At 62.7% G+C, this 16,290-nt stretch overlaps 2 protein-coding genes across 2 annotated transcripts in view; both read right to left on the bottom strand.

The window, feature by feature from the left end:
- Positions 1–252: 252 nt before the first annotated feature.
- On the bottom strand, positions 253–5,489 carry LOC136387111 (aquaporin-12-like). Its single transcript, XM_066358179.1, has 3 exons — positions 4,814–5,489; positions 3,213–3,329; positions 253–1,466 (listed from the first exon to the last, which is right to left on the bottom strand). Exons 1-3 carry the CDS (start codon positions 5,418–5,420, stop codon positions 1,279–1,281), a joined length of 912 nt encoding a protein of 303 aa, XP_066214276.1. The 5' UTR covers positions 5,421–5,489; the 3' UTR covers positions 253–1,278.
- A 3,646-nt stretch (positions 5,490–9,135) lies between these two features.
- KIF1A (kinesin family member 1A) overlaps positions 9,136–16,290 on the bottom strand; it is a gene marked incomplete at its 5' end in the record, with an annotated part of 42,802 nt that continues 35,647 nt past the window's right edge. Inside the window, 6 exons of the mRNA XM_066358180.1 lie at positions 9,136–11,910; positions 11,947–12,626; positions 13,003–13,136; positions 13,936–14,128; positions 14,572–14,724; positions 15,732–15,856. Coding sequence (XP_066214277.1) covers positions 12,584–12,626; positions 13,003–13,136; positions 13,936–14,128; positions 14,572–14,724; positions 15,732–15,856 — 648 coding nt within the window. The remainder of the gene's footprint in view (positions 11,911–11,946; positions 12,627–13,002; positions 13,137–13,935; positions 14,129–14,571; positions 14,725–15,731; positions 15,857–16,290) is intronic.

The raw sequence follows: 16,290 nt of genomic DNA, 5'->3' as shown, positions 1-16,290 counted from the left end.
GCTCTGTTGCAGTGTCCACGTGTCTTTTTCTTGCACTAACTTTACTGGTGAAGTTTGCCGCCTGCACACCGGCAGGTTCTGCCTTGGCAACGGCTGTGCAGAGACCGAAGGGAGGCAGACGTGACCTGGTGCTGTCCCCCCAGGAGCCCCTGTTTCTTCCCGGGCTACACCCCCTGCTGGGAGGGCGGCTGCCGTGACCGCCCCCAGCCCTCCAGCCTGGCCCCTCCCACCCTCCCGTCCCACACAGACCCTCCCTCCAGGGCGGCTGGCAGGCCCCCACCTTGTCACTGTCACTGCCCCTGTGTGCTCTCTTTCTGGGAGCCTGTGCCCAGCCCCGTCAGGACCCCTGCAGGACACACAGGGCCGGCTCTCGGGCCCTCAGGGGCCCTCAGGCAGGGTGTCCGCTGTCCACCCCCTTCCAGGCGGCCACTCCGAGGAAAGGAGGAGGCTGGGTCTCAGACAGAACAGCCGCACAGCCAGGCTGGGAGGGGAGCCCCAGGAGGAGGGGTGGGGGTTCTTTTTCCTCTCCTCGACCTCCACTCGGCATCCCAGAGAACGGCTGACCTGGGCCTGTCCTTGGGCCTCTCTCTTGTTTCTCTCAGCTGGACAAGAGAGTGGGAGGGTGGGCATCGGGCTGGCTGGGCTTCGGGACCCCAGCTGAGGGGTTCGTCCTCTCGGGCTGAAAGATTCCAGCCCCACTGTGGTCTCTGGTCAGCAAATAGGCGCGTGGGGGGTCTGCACTGAGGGCTCTGTGATGGACAGTGCTCACCGGGCGTGGAGGACCTGCGGGTCTGCTGCGTGAGGGTCACGGTGCTGGCGGGTGGGGGCAGTAGGGACCGTATATCTAGCCCAGTCCCCTGCAGTCTGGGCTCCAGGGACCACCCACAATGTACCGACAGGTTTCAGGGTGTCGTAGCCTCTCAGACCTCCCTGGGCTGTAGGTGCTGTGCTGTGTCCAGGGCCGCCAGGGGCCATCTGCGGAACCCACTACCTTTGGGACTTCTTGGGACCCGGTTGACCACCTGCACTTTGGCCTTGCCTCCTAGGTCTTACCTTTGACTCTGATTCTGTAAAGAGGAGGTAGAGATGCCTGAGGCCCGCCTCCACCGGGCACTGCCCCTGCAGAAGCCTGTCGGCCAGTGAGACAGGCAGGGCTGAGGCTGTTTATTGATGGGTGGTTTTGGGGGGAGGAAACAGGGGTGGGTCTCAGTCCAGGGAGGTCCCAGGGTCCAGCCAGCGACCTGGCCCCCTTACAGAGCACACACGGGGCACGTCCACTCAGCTGGACCCTAGCGGCTGCCGTCCCACCCCCCTCCGCCCGGGCTCCTGGCCTCGGCTCCCCTCGTCAGGTCCTGGGGCTGGCTTCCCTTTGGGGGTTCGATACTTGTTCTTCTGACTGTAGAATAGGTTCCTCTGGAAAAGGCGGGGAAGGTGGCCACGGTACAGCAGGACAGCCAGCAGCATCCCTGCAGGACACAAGCGTCAGGCCACAGGACCCCCAGGCTCGCTGCAGCCCAAGACAACCTGGACATTCACACACAGACGCCTCCAGCTGCCAGGGCTCCAGAGAGCGCCCCCTGTGCCCAGTGTGCCCGTAGTGTGCCCACAGCGTGCTGCGCCTCCTTTGACCCTCGAGGTGGACGCTGTCACCCCTGCCACCCAGGTCGGACAGGCCCAGAGGTGCACCACTGCACTCCCAGATCCGGCCACCAGGGGGCGCTGCCTCCAAGCCTCCCTTGTTCTTAAGGCAAATTCCCCTTTGTTTCCTGAAACTGCTCTAAAACGAAAAAAAATAAGATTTCGTGAACGTCGTCAGCGCACCACGATGGCGTGGGCGTGGGGTGGGGGTGGGGGCGCCTGGTTGAGAAGCGAGAGGAAGACGGACCGTGGGAATCAAGGAGGCAGGTTCCTCCATCCGTGCGTCCGTCCGCAGGGTAGAAGGCAGCCTGGGAGGCGACCCCTCCTGGTCCGAGTCCCAGCAGGGCCAGCCCAGCCCCCGCAGGAATGGGGCACACCTGGGGCAATCCTGGGAGGATGGGGTGCCAGTCTGAGTCCCGAGGCCCGTTCCTATGGAAACGGCCGGGGTCGCGGTCCTGACCCTGGCAGGAGATGGCCGTTCTCCCAACGTGTGTGGACGTGAGCTCCGGAGGGGGGTTCCCCTACCAACTAAGGGCGACGTGCTGAGCCTCCGGCCTGGCCCACTCGGCCCCGAGGGCTCCCTGGCAGCTTCGGACGACCCAGGGCGGGTCTGGAGGCCGGTTACCCCAGCTGGCACGCTGCCCCGCAAAACCCAGGTCCTCACAGAGCCTTGAACTGTGACCTTGTGTGACGTACACCCTTGGCAGACGCAAGCGGTGGAATTAAAACGAGGTCATGCTGGAGCAGAGGGGACCTTAAATCTCATCTGACTGGGGCCCCCCCAGGGGAGAGGCCGGGCGGAGTCTGGCAGAGAGCAGGGTGATGCGGTCACAAGCCAAGGGACGCCACGAGCGAAGGCCACCACAGAGGACAGGGAGCCTCTGGGGCCCTCAGCCTGCAGAGAGAGCACGGCCCGCCCCCGGTTCTGCGTGCTTGCCACAGGCCTGTGTGGGGGGCACAGCCTCCTGTCCACACACGCACCTCCTAAATTTGAGGGAGTGTGACCCCCACCCAGCCCAACAGGCAACCAAGCGGGGGCAGAGCCCAGACGTGTGGAGCCGGCACTGCCAGGACCCCGGCTCAGGACACCAGCTGGGAAATGTGCCTTCCGCAGAGGAAAAGTGACCCAGATCGGACACGGGAGATGCAGCCCAGGACTGTCCCCCAGAGGGGAGGGACGATGGGTCCATGCATCCCGGGTGACACTCACAACAGGAGAAACACACAGCCCCACGGAGCAGAGGGGCCCGGGCCCAGCCTGCCTGCGGGACGAGCACCCCACCGCTAGGGGAGCAGGGACTTCGGGGTCCTGTCAGCCCCGCTGTGCCCAGTGTGCCCCGTGGGGCCCCACCTCCACCCCCGAGTGTGAGCATGGAAGGATGGAGGCGGAGGGGGAAAGAGCCCCGACCCTCCCCGCCGTCGGGAAGCAGCCCAGCTGGACCCCACATGCCAGTCCACCACGAGGCTGTGTGCGTCCCTGTCCCCTACCCAGGAGCCACTCACTACCCAGGGCCAGCCTTGCCCCCTGCCCCTGGGAGCTCCCGTGGACACCAGTGACCCCCGCCAGCCTTTACCTGTCAGAGGGCCCAGCCAGTACACCTGGGCGTACTCCAGCAGGGTGTGCCCCGAACAGTGGAAGGTGACCGAGGCCGCCAGGGCGGGGTTGAAGAAGGCGGACGTGAAGGGTCCAGCTGTGGAGGAAGCAGGCGGGGCCGCGTCATGGTCCTGCCTGTGCCTGGCCCGGGCGGGCTCTTGGCACACAGGCCAGGGGCTCCAGCCGTCTTCACCCCCTTGTACTGACGAGGATGTGGGCAGGAAGTTTGCTCGGCCAAGCAAATGCTTTCGTGGTCAGGACGCGGCCAGGGGGAGCCTCTCTAGGGACATCCAACACCATCCCGGACTCTCGAGGGACATCCAACACCGTCCCGGACTCTCTAGGGACATCCGGCACCGTCCTGGACTCTCTAGGGACATCCGGGTCATCTGCCCGCAGACCCCTGCCCCTGGCAAGCTCTCCGCTCAGCTGGGCCTCAGTTTTTCCACCTGCACGGGGGCTCTAGGGCTGTTTTCTGGCCCTTGGGGGCCCAGGTCCCACAGACTGTGCCATACTCTGGGTGGGGTCAGCAACACGGCAAGTGAGCATCAGCTGGCTCTGCCTCCCCGGGGTCCCCTGAACGAGGGCCACAGGCAGCTCAGCCCCTGCCCCTCCCTGCTGCCCCCCCCCCCGCGGGGAGCCCCCCGGCCGGCTGCCCGTGGATCACTCTGCAGTTCAAGGCCGAATGTGGGTGCCCTTCCCAGGTCGCCTGACGAGTGCAGGGCTCCTGTCCAGCCCAGCACAGCGGGAGCCGCGGCCACCTTCCTGGAAGGCCCTGCAGTCTTACCCCAAACCCGCCCCTGGTGCTCAGGGGCAGAGGCAGCATGCAAGCCAGCAGGAGCCCCCTCGGGAGCAAATCCCACGGACAGACGGCTCCCCTGCCCGCCGGCCAGCTGTCCACAGCCCAAGCACAGCTGGCCAGTGGCTCTCCGCTTCTCCACAAGGGTGAGAATCATGCCCCTGTCATGCTGGGGGGGAAGCCCTCCTCGGGCACCCCAGGACAGGTGACTTATGTCTAAGGGCCAGATGCAGAGCCGGGTGCTGGCTGAGGCCACGGCTGGGGGTTCAGGGTAGCTGCCACAGGCTGAGGGGCCCCGTGAGAGTTAGGTCAGGAGGCTCGCCTCGGTGTGGGGGGGTTGTCACCCCAAAAGAGAGGGAAGGCATCCGCTGGCACCTCAGGGTTAGGGTTCAGATCAGTGCCGAGAGGGGAGAGGGAGGCTCAGGTGAGGAAGAAATGCCAGGACCCAGTACTCTGGGAAGAGGTGACAGGGGCCAGCAGACCAGAGCCTGGGCCGGGCCCCAGGGAAGCTGCCCCGGCCACCCGCCTGCCCGGGTGTAGACCTTCTGGGGTGAACACAGAGAGCTTAGGCTGTGAAGCAGCCCAGCCAGAGAGGACGGCCTGACAGGCTGTCCAGCCCCATGGGTCACCCCCCCCCGCCCAGAATGGCCCCCGAAAGCCAGTGGCTGGCCCGCAGACCCCCTCTGCCAACAGCCCTCTCCCAGGGGCCCACAGGAGCCAGCGGCAGGGCAGCCACGGGGGCAGAGGTGCTGAACGGCCCGGCAGGGACCCGCAGGCCTCACCTACGTAGGCCATGGCGGTGACCAGCAGGGCCACGGCCGGCACCCTGTAGACGGGCAGACTGCTCTGGAGCCGGAGGAGGGTCAGGTGGAAGGCGAAGGCGCAGGCGCCCTCCACCAGCGCGCCGTGGGGGACGGTGGTGCGCAGGGCCGAGCTGCAGTGCGCGGCCATCAGGTTCTGCAGGACGTGCAGGTCGCTGAGCTCCCAGGCCCAGTAGAGCTGGGTCAGGGTGCCGGCCGCCCGCAGGCCCAGCCCCTGGGCCGCCAGCTTCAGCAGCGTGCTGGGCAGAGAGGCCTCAGCCAGCAGCAGCTCCTGCAGGGCCACGGCCGGGTTGGCCGAGGCGCCGTCGAAGGTGGCCCCGTGCGCCAGGAAGAGCAGGAAGAGCAGGGTCAGCAGCAGGTCGGGCCCGAAGCCCCCGGCCCAGGGGCCCAGCTCCACCAGCACCCGCATCTCCAGGCAGCAGGCCCCCAGCTGGGCCGCCCCCGCCGCCTCCCGGGCGAAGCTGGCGTAGACGCCCGCCGGGAGCAGGGCCTTGGACCCCCTCCTGGCCACCTGGCAGAGGGCGATGGTGGCCAGGAAGAACGAGAGGGACACGTTCAGACCCGCCATGGGCCTTGGGGCTCCCCGAGGAGCTGAAGGGAACAGGGGACCTGAGCTGCCTGCCGGGTCAGGGGCTAACCCCACCCCCACGCCCCAAGGGCGGGGCAGCCGTGGAAGCGTCCACCTGGGCCGGCATCCCTGGGAACACCACACCTGCACCCTCCCCTCCTGCCCCCCTGCGGCCCGCCCATCCCGGGAGCAGGGCCAGGAACGCCCACAGCGGCCTCGGTCAGGCGTCTGCCCCCAGGGCGTGAGGCACACCAGGACGCTCACCCCACTGGGCCAGCCCCGTGCTGCAGCACGGCCCCAGCTCTTCAAAGCCTGCGCGGGGCTCCATGACTCACTCACGGGGCTCAGCCCAGGCTCCGGGCTCCACAGCCACGCTCCCTGCACCTGGGCCGAGCCCCGTGGGTGGGATTCAGCCGGCTCACCCTGGTGCGGCAGAACCGACACCTAATTTTTGCTGAGTTCTGTGAACCGGCGGTTACAATGGTGCTTGTCATCAGTTCTCTCTGAGGTGGGCGCCTGGGCAGCCGCCCTATGTAAACATCACCAATTGTCATTTCTTACTCTTTTTCAACGTTCATCTGCGCAACAGTGTATGTTCTAAATGCCCATAGGAATGTTCATTCCGTCCACAGGTGAAAAAAAAATTGCAAGTGAGGACGCCAATCAAGAAGTAATATGGAGCCCTGACCAGTTGGCTCAGCGGTAGAGCGTCGGCCTGGCGTGCGGGGCACCCGGGTTCGATTCCCGGCCAGGGCACACAGGAGAAGCGCCCATTTGCTTCTCCACCCCCACCCCTCCTTCCTCTCTGTCTCTCTCTTCCCCTCCCGCAGCCAAGGCTCCATTGGAGCAAAGATGGCCCGGGCGCTGGGGATGGCTCCTTGGCCTCTGCCCCAGGCGCTAGAGTGGCTCTGGTCGTGGCATAGCGACCCCCCAGAGGGGCAGAGCGTCGCCCCTGGTGGGCGTGCCTGGTGGATCCCGGTCGGGCGCATGCGGGAGTCTGTCTGACTGTCTCTCCCCGTTTCCAGCTTCAGAAAAATACAAAAAACAAACAAAAAAACAAGAATATGGAAACATCTTAAATAGCAGTTTCATTGTTTTTTTTTAAATCAGGTATTATTTAATATTTTTTCATTAATATTTTAAAACTCTTATAATCTAGTTTTGTGTAACTCTTTTGTTGTTTTTATTTAAGTATTAAACGCACGAAATAATAAAGTACCTTTCGGTATATCTTTTTTTTTTTATTGTGTTAACATGGATTCAAGTGTCCCACTGAATATAACACCCTCACCCCCCACCCTATGTCCCCCCTCCCTTTTTTTTTTCTTCAGAGACAAAGAGAGTCAGAGAGAGGGATAGATAGGAACAGACAGACAGGAATGAAGAGATGAGAAGCATCAATCATCGGTTTTTCGTTGTGACACCTTAGTTGTTCATTGATTGCTTTCTCATATGTGCCTTGACCGTGGGCCTTCAGCAGACCGAGTAACCCCTTGCTTGAGCCAGCGACCTTGGGTCCAAGCTGGTGAGCTTTTTGCTCAAACCAGATGAGCCTGCGCTCAAGCTGGTGACCTCGGGGTCTCGAACCTGGGTCTTCCGCATCCCAGTCCGACGCTCTATCCACTGCACCACCGCCTGGTCAGGCTCATTTTTTTTTTTTTTTTTTTTAATTAAATACTTAAAACAGTCATTAGGGCAGAGACTCGGTGGTTAAATTATTTGAATCCCACCACCGGCCCTGACTGGGTATTGAACAGGCATCCTCTATGCTTCAGGGTGATGCTCCAATCAACCTAGCTATCCCGTCAGGGCAGAATTTTTTTTAATTATTATTATTTTTTAGTGAGAAGCGGGGAGACAGAGAGACAGACTCCCACAGGTGCCCCAACCGGGACCCACCCGGCAAGCCCACTAAGAGGCGATGCTCTGCCCATCTGGGGCTGTTGCTCTGTTGCTCAGCAATGGAGCCATTTTTTAGCACCTGAGGAAGAGGCCATGGAGCCATCCTCAGCGCCCCAGGCCAACTCGCTCAAACCTATTGAGCCATAGCTGCGGGAGGGCAGGAGAAGAGAGAGAGAGAAGGGAGAGGGGTGGAGAAGCAGATGGTCGCCTCTCCTGTGCGCCCTGACTGGGAACAGAACCCGGGACATCCCTGCTCCACTGCCCTACCACTGAGCCACCCAGCCAAGGCCGATTTTATTTGTTTAAATCGAGTTGTTCTGTCTTGTTACCGAGTCATGTCTTTTCATTTTCTCCGCAGCGTCTGTCAAATAGGAGCACTTTTCTGTTTTGATGAACCCTGCTTTCTCTCTGTACTTTTTCCTTTTATGGGCCATGGCTTTTGTTTCCTACCAACGAGGTCTTCATTGACCTCAAGATCGCAAAGCTTTTCTCCCAGAAGTCTGATAGCCTTTGAATTGACATTTATAGCTATGACCTAGTTTGAGCTGATGTTTGAGTGTGATTCTTGGTTTATTTTTCCACAGACATTCCAACACCAATTAAAATAATAAAAAAAAAGACTGCCCTTTCTTCATTGAACTGTTTTTAATTTTATTTTTATAGTTTTTTAAAAATTTTTAAAATTCATTTTAGAGAGGAGAGAGACAGAGAGGGAGAGAGAGACAGAGAGAGAAGGGGGGGAGGAGCTAGAAGCATCAACTCCCATATGTGCCTTGACCAGGCAAGCCCAGGGTTTCGAACCGGCGACCTCAGCATTTCCAGGACAACGCTTTATCCACTGCGCCACCACAGGTCAGGCCTGAACTGCTTTAAAAAAAAACAACATTAAATTTTGGCCCTGGCCGGTTGGCTCAGTGGTAGAGCGTCGGCCTGGCGTGCAGAAGTCCCGGGTTCGATTCCCAGCCAGGGCACACAGGAGAAGCGCCCATCTGCTTCTCCACCCCTCCCCCCTCCTTCCTCTCTGTCTCTCTCTTCCCCTCCCGCAGCCAAGGCTCCATTGGAGCAAAGATGGCCTGGGCGCTGAGGATGGCTCCATGGCCTCTGCCCCAGGCGCTAGAATGGCTCTGGTCGCAACAGAGCGACGCCCCAGAGGGGCAGAGCATCGCCCCCTGGTGGGCAGAGCGTCGCCCCTGGTGGGCGTGCCGGGTGGATCCCGGTCGGGCGCATGCGGGAGTCTGTCTGACTGTCTCTCCCCGTTTCCAACTTCAGAAAAATACAAAAAAAAATTAAATTTTTAAAATGATCAAGAAGTGACTTTGTGAATTTCAAAATACATATAGAAAAAGGCCACCACCAGCGCGACCAGGGTATAAAATCATCCCCTCACCTAAAACACATTCCCCAGCCGTGACGCCAGTGACCACCACCAAGGGGCTCTCTGCTGCTACAGCTGGTGTCCTTTTCTGAGAACGTCATACAGGTGGTGTTCTACAGAACGCTACCATCAGGGACGAGCTCTCTGACTCGGTGACATGCCCTTGGGATCACCCACGTTTCCGCCTGTGTTTTCCACGATGGGTGGGCCGAACCGCCCACCCGCTCACTGCTGACAGACGGGCGGAGCGCCCCTACGTGCGGAGAGCAGGCGCGTGCGGAGGGAGACGGGAGGCGGGCACTGCGGCGGGAAACGCCCCGTGGGGCCCGCCCGCCGCCCCCGAGGTCCTCCCCTCTCCCTGTGCCGCCCTCGGGCGGTGCCGGACACCTAGCTTCTACGACCCGACGCGTAAATAACGCACAGGAGAGGCCGCGGCGGTGGCGTTGCGTTAGGAACCACGTTTATTTCTTAATTGGACAGAGCCTTAGGTGCACACATACAGAGCACAGGGGCCTAACACTCGGGTTCAGGACGTCAGGGAGCTAGAGTCGTTACGTCAGGAATGGTGGTTACGGTACAGGGAGGGGGGCCCGAGGTGTCCCACACAACCACGTATGTACAAGCCACAGGGGACCTCAGGGGGACAGGCCTCTCCTGCAGGAAGCACAGGCCTGGGAAGACGTCACAACCTGTTGTGTTTGGAGGACCGGCATGGCAATGGTGCTCACACCCACCCGCCCCAGAGGTGCCGAGGAGAGACCGCCTCACTGCAGCCCCCGGGGGGTGTGCCTGTGTGTGAGCCTGTGTGTGTGTGAGCCTGTGTGTCAACGAATGAAACGTTGGCGTCTTGAGTGGTCACTCAGAGCGGGGAGGCCTGGCAACTCACGAGCATCTCAACACACCCTGGACACCAGACAGGTCCTCTTCCTAGAGCCACAAGGAAGGAGCTCACCGGGGCCTTGGAGGGGACAGAGAGCCCGCTCCCGACGAGAACGGCCGTCCCTCCCACGAAACGAGGCTGCAGCCCGAGCAGCATCGAGCATTCAAACAAGAACCGTCAGGAGGAGACGGATTTCGGGGTCTCTCTCCCGGTCCCCACTCAGCGGAGACAGCAGCCACAGCCAGACCTGACCTGGCCCTCAGGGACCTCCCTCCGGATCAGCCTCGCTGGTCACAGATGTGGACACTGCGTCCTAGTTTGTTAAACAACTTGTCCCAGCTGATGTGACGTGTGGGGAGCTTGGGGCAGGGCTTCCTGGTTCCACATGGCTTTTCTCTCTAGCAGCTCGGGGTGTCTGGACTCTGGGCCAGGACCTCCCACTGCCAGGGCCTGAGAGGGGACTCCCGCTAGGTGGGCACCGTGACAAACAGTCCCCGGGGCCTCCATGGCTGTGGAGGCTCCTGAGTTTGGGGCAATCCCTCACGTGGGCTCCGTCCCTCCGCCCTGCCCAGGAAGTAGGTGCTCTGCAGGTTGGGGGGCCTGAGACACCTGCACGCTGACACAAGGGCCTCGGACCCCCCAGAAACCATGGCATCAGGCTGGTTGACCTGATTGGGCCATGGCATCAGGCTGGTTGACCTGATTGGGCCATGGCATCAGGCTGGTTGATCTGATTGGGCCATGGCATCAGGCTGGTTGACCTGATCGGGCCATGGCATCAGGCTGGTTGACCTGGTTGGGCCATGGCATCAGGCTGGTTGACCTGATTGGGCCATGGCATCAGGCTGGTTGATCTGATTGGGCCATGGCATCAGGCTGGTTGACCTGATTGGGCCATGCTGGGGGAAGCCGACTCAGAGCCGCCCGCCCCTCCCTGTGTCTCCTCCCTGCCCACAAGGCTGTCACGGAAGCCAGAAAGAGTCCCTGCCCCAGACCACTGTCACCTCTTCTCTGCATCTCAGCCCAGCCCCAGAGAACACGTTTCTGGACGCTTGAGCTCAGTCCACAACGTGACCCTCGCCTGGAACCTCTCGAAACAGCTGCTGAGCCCTGCACTTCACAGACATGGTCCTGGCTTTTCCACCAGGAAAAGCTGTCCAGGATGGTGAGGAGGGCAGCCAAGGTGGCCGCCGCTGGCTGTGCCCGAGACCGGGCATGGAGATCGTCTTGTCCTCCGGTCGGGCTTGTGCCAGCTGACGGGCACAGGCCCGGCTGCCACAGGGGCCCGGCCGCCTGACCCCGCGTCTGAGCCGAACCTTAAGGGGCCTGAACAACTTTCCCACAGGAAAACCTCAACTGGAAGCTCATCAGTCGGATGGGAGCCACCACGACACGTACCCGGAGGAGAGAGCCGGGCACTTCTGGTCTCAGCACACAGAATCGCAACAATGTCCACGTGCCAGTGTCAGCGCCACAGGGACATGTGGGACAGACAAGTCTCAGAACCACGGACTTAAAGGGTCAGCTGGGGTCATCCGAGCCAAGTGGAGGTCAGGGGCCAGCGAGCGGCGCCCAGCAGGAGCTGGCGAGGGAGGCGGAAGATGCCGCAGGACGCCGTGGGCCCCCTGAGGTTGGGCATGAGCGTGGGGCCGAATGAAACCGGTTCTGGCGGGTCGTGGTGGGGGCAGTTTTACAGCTCCTTGTGGAGCTGAAAAGAGGCCCAATGTGCCCTTGGCTGTGGGGACAGGAGACCCCAGGTCCCGTGGTTGCTCCAGTGGCTTATACCGCCTGGGCATGCCCTCAGCCAGACTCTGCGCCTGGGCTGACTCCTGTGCCGTCCTGGCGACCCTCAGTCTCAGGGGCTTCCGAGGGGACCAGCGAGGCCAGAACAAGACAAGGGCAGCACCTCCAATGCACAAGGGGAGCCCTGGGGGGCAGGTGACCCCACCGCCGTCCACTGTCACTGTACCTCAGGGCCTCTCCTCACCAGCACGCCCGGGAATGCTCTTCTCTCGGGATCAAGAGGGAACGTCACCGACTTTCTGCCCAGAAGCAACCTCAAGCTCACCCCACTTCTCACAGTACCTGCAGGGGCTGCACCCCAAGCCACCTGGACCAGCACCCCGGACAACCTCTAACCCCTGCCGGCCTGGACATGTGACCCAACCGCGGGATCTGGCCTCTTCCGGCCCCCCCCCCAGCCCCGTCTGCCTCCCTCGCCACCCACACGCCCCCAGGAGCGGCGCTGGCACTGCCCAGGGGGTCGCATCTCCGGCAGCTGCCCCGCAGGTGAGCTGTGGATTGCACCCCCCGCTAGAAGTGACACACGCGACCTTCTGTGACACACGACCTTCTGTGACACACGCGACCTTCTGTGACACACGCCACCTTCTGCGCGGCTCGGACTTGTGACACCAGGTCCCAACACAGGCACGCAGCCCAGGACGAGGGCCCGGGCGGGCACTCCCCGCGGGGTGCCAACCTCACCGTGGTCTTCCGAGGCGGCTGCCCTGCCCTACCCTGTCTGTCTGTCCGTCTGTCCCTAAGAGGCTTGGGGGATGTGGTGAGAGCAAGCAGGAGTGGGATCCGTCTCGAGCCCTACGGGTCGTTAGAAATAAATAATAAATAGAACACAGTCTTATCGCTAAGTTCCGAGCGGACTGCCTCCCGGTCGCTAACTACTGAATGTTACTGATAAATAAGTCTGTCTATGCTTAAAAAAATATCCGGCCGTCCGCGACGCCCCCTGCCCGATGCCCTGCGGCCTCGCCGTCCGCTCCTCCCCCCCAGCGTGCGATCTCCAAGAGGAAATGACAACAGACGGGCGTCCACCAGGAGCAGCACCAGTCCTGTGGTCATGCGGTGCGAGTCCCCTGGCCCAGCGGGCGTCCCCCGGAGGAGGGGCTTGTGGCTGTCTGGTGGGGAGGGCTGGGCGGCGAGGACAGACGGACGGCGAGAGGGAGCAGGCCGGGCCTCGCTGGCCGTCCAGAGGCAGGGTGACTCCACTCAGACCCTCATCTGGGCAGACCTCCTTCTGGAGAGCTTGGACCTGAGGGGGACAGAAGCAGAGGTCAGCATGGGAGCGGGCACCGCAGGCCTGCGCTAGGGAAGGTGTGACAGCTCGGTGGCCCGGAGAGGAAGTGACCTCCGCGTCTGTCACTGTGACTCCTGTAAGACATGATGTCGGGGGACGGTGCTGGCTATTGACTCCCTACACAAAGGTGCTGTCCCTACAGGAAGGTCCACCCCAGGAGCATGGGAAGTTGTAAGATCTTGGTATTTTTATACCCTGCTTGGGCAGCAACGACGAGGCCATGCAAGGAACCCAGACGCCCTGGAGGACGCCCCGCCCCCTGCCCCTGCCCCGCCCCCAGCTCCCCGCCCCCCCGCCCCCTCCTCCGCACCCAGGTCCCCAGCAGCCCTACCGGATGGACCCGGCCAGGAGGGGGTTGAAGGCGTAGAGCCAGTCGTGCATGTCCTTGTCGCTGCCGGCCTGCAGCAGGATGCCCCGGTGCTCTGTGCACACGGCGAAGGTGTGAGGCGTCTGCAAAGCACCGCCCTGTGAGGAGGCGCCAGGCTTGCGGGTCGGCCCTCTGCCCCCCCCCCCACCGGGCTATCACGTCACGCGGGGGCGGGTGGTGTGCACGCACGGCCCGCCCCAACCAGACAGGCTGCGCTCCCTTCCGGAAGGTTCTGCCGCCCTGTCTGTTCTCACGCCCTGGGGCCACCATGCCACTTCGGTGTCCCCACCCGACAGGCCCAGGCTCCTTCTCCCGGGACCCTGGCACAGCCGTGGTCCAGACGTGTCCACTGGGCCCCCCCAACCTGGCAGACGCTTCCCTCAAGTCTGAGCCCTTGCCTGATGGGTTGAACTCCCACCCCAGGGAATCAAAAGTCATCTAGTGGCCACTGCGGTGGCCGCAGGAAGGGGCTGGGCTCCCGGCAGTCTCACCCAGGGCTGCTGCTTGCTCCAAAGAGGAGCAGGGCCCCGAGACAGGGGACAGGGGGCTGGGCTCCCGGGCTCACAGCACCTCAGTGGCTCAGGCCCACCCACGTGGGCGTCCCCAGGAGGAGCGGACAGACTTATTGGCTCTTGAGTGGAAGAAGGTGAAGCTTGTCCCACCCACCACCCCTGGTGGTCACCAGGACTATGAACCCCAGGGGCCAGTAGAGACCCCGGTATATGAGAGACAGAGGGACAATGAGACTGCCCCCATGTCCCCACGCAGGAAAGACAACACTGGGTGGCTGCAGGGCCCGCTGAGGAGGATGAGGCCTGGCCCCTGGCTCCCCCACCCCATCTGGGACTCCGCGCCCTGGCCAGCCAGGGCCCGCCCACCCCGTTCCTGGGGCCGCACCTCGAGCATGGCCTGGCGGTCCTCGCTGTACTCCACCTGGGCGGTGGAGAGGTTGAGCACAAACCTCTCCACGGCGTCCTTGTCACTGTTGTACATGTAGGCGTAGGGCCGCCGCACCACCACGAAGCGCTTGGCCCAGCCGTCCGTGTGCGGCTCCCGGAACTGCAGGTAGCCCTTCTTGGAGACGATGGGGCTGCGGGGGGGCAGGGACGTCCGCTCACGCCTGCCTCCTCCGCAGCCAGCGGGGGCGATCCCCACCCAGGAGCCAGCCGTCCACCCCAGCCAGGCCTCCCGCCACGCCAGGGGCAGACCTGGCAGGACCCCCGCCCGGGAGGCCAGAGACCAGAACCACCGACCCAGCCCTGAGCAAAACGGAGAAACATTACAAAAGCTGCCCTGCCCTGTCCACCACATCCCACGACCACCGTCCGTCAGCTGGACGCTCTCAGGGCCGCAGGGGCCCACAGGCATTTGCAAGGTGGACAGACTGGCGGTTTGTGGACGCATCCCGACCGCCCACCTGCAGGGCTGTGTCCGGGCCTCGGCACCGACCCCCCCCCCCCCGCCCCAGGGCAGGAGGCAAGGCTCACGGGTGAGGCTCCAGCAGAGCCCGTTCTGGGCAGCACCCCTGCGCACCTGACCCGGACCTCCTGGATGTCGGGGACCAGCAGGCGCTGGGGCTCCTTCTCTGCTTCTGCGGCCCCGACTGGGGGAGGGGACTTCTTGGAATCCACCTCTGGCACGGGCTCCGGTTCCGGGCTGGCCGGCCGGGAGATGGGCTGGGGGGTCCTGGGAAAGACGAGAGTGAGGCTGGTGTTTTCCCGCTGAGAGGCCGTTCTTGGCCAGGCCCGGGACCGTCCCCACAGGGCTCCCCAAGGGAGCGCGTGCTCTCGGAGCCGCTGTGGGCACCTCTGACCGTCTGCCGCCCACACCCACCGTCTGGCCCACCCGCCTGATTCCATGATTGTGCCAGACACGGTGGGGAGGGTCCCAGCTGCAAGAGATTCGACACCCTTCTCCTGTGGCTCTTTCCACACACCCCGCCCCCCCCGTAAGTGTCTGCAGCCACTTGCCACCTCCAAAACGGAGCTGACGTGGACATGTGGCTCTCAGGGAGGGCGCGGCTGGCCTGGGACACCTGGCAGGCCCCAGCGATGGGACCTGGTGGCCGCGAAGGCCGTCTCGGGATGACGGCCAGAGGACTCAATGCCGTTGTTCTCGTGTTCAGAGAAGAACTTGGAAATGCGGACGGGTTTCAAGATCGGATCATCAGATACAAGCAGTGTCAGTGGCGTGGGTGTATTGGGGGGCCCTCCCCAGCACTGCTCAGAGGCCGCAGGTCCCCGTGGGCCGTGGTGGGCTCAGTGGCTCTCGCAGCTCAGGGTGTATCTCCTGAGCTCCGTGAGGCAGGTTTTTTGATTTGTGCTGTTGTGTTGCCTTTTTTTTTTCTTTGATATATAACATTGTATCAGTTTCTAGTGTACCTACCGACATAATGATTCCATATTTATACACGTCATGAAATGATCGCTATCATGAGCCTGAGCCCAGTTAACATCTATTTCCAGATAGTTACCCATTCCTGCTTTTATTCACGGCTGATTTTAATGTAGCAGAAAACGGTCTCAGAAAGGAGGTGAGGACCCAGGTTCGCACAGGGACAGGGGGCGGGTGCAGAACAGGCTCTGGGCACCGTGCCTGCGGACTCCACGCCTCCACCCTGGATGTTTGTGGCCGTCCCGAGTTACGGGACCACCCGAGTCCCCGTCTCTGCGCTCCGTGCGGGGTGCACTCACCTCAGGTCGGCCACTCCGTACCGGCCTTCAATCAGAGAGGGGCAGGTGGAGGAGGGGGTGAGCGTAGCCACCCCTAGAGGGGACATGGATGGGTCCCGCATCAGGGTGACAGACATCTCAGAGAGCTGTGGAGATGAGAGAATGTTTGGCAGGGGACACGGAGGAAGGGACAGTCTCCGGGCCCTCGTGATGGGGACAGCCATGCACCTTTGCTGGCATTCTAACTCTCATTTAGGGCACCACCACCCCAACGGCAGGCACCCTTTTCCTAGTCCTCCCGAGCCCCCTCCCAGCCCACCAGGGGCTTGCGGCTACAGAGCTCCCAAGAGCAGCGAGGCCCCCAGTGAGTGAGACTGGGAAGAGGCGGTGGAGCCCCCAGCTCAGGGCCGGGGGGAGAGGCCAGCAAGCACGCAGGCCGGCATGGCCAGCAGACTAGAGGGCCAGGAGTGAGGACCCGTGACACCGGAGTGCCGTGGGGACATGGGGCGTGGAAGGCTGGGGGCCAGGCGGGGGCTCGGGGGGCTCGGGGGACGTGGGGCGGGGAAGGCTGGGATCCAGG

This window comes from Saccopteryx leptura, unplaced genomic scaffold (genome assembly GCF_036850995.1).
Source record: "Saccopteryx leptura isolate mSacLep1 unplaced genomic scaffold, mSacLep1_pri_phased_curated manual_scaffold_84, whole genome shotgun sequence".
Lineage (NCBI taxonomy): Eukaryota > Metazoa > Chordata > Mammalia > Chiroptera > Emballonuridae > Saccopteryx > Saccopteryx leptura.
The sequence above is the reverse complement of the archived record's forward strand: the minus strand, read 5'-3'. Positions and strand labels throughout refer to the sequence as shown.

Excerpts from the sequence above, each read along its gene's own strand:
- LOC136387111 (XM_066358179.1), bottom strand. The coding sequence starts at position 5,420 with ATGGCGGGTCTGAACGTGTCCCTCTCGTTCTTCCTGGCCACCATCGCC. Across the intron at positions 3,330-4,813 it reads CACCGCCATGGCCTACGTAG|CTGGACCCTTCACGTCCGCC; the intron begins GTGAGGCCTGCG and ends CTTCCTCCACAG. Across the intron at positions 1,467-3,212 it reads CTGGCTGGGCCCTCTGACAG|GGATGCTGCTGGCTGTCCTG; the intron begins GTAAAGGCTGGC and ends TGTGTCCTGCAG.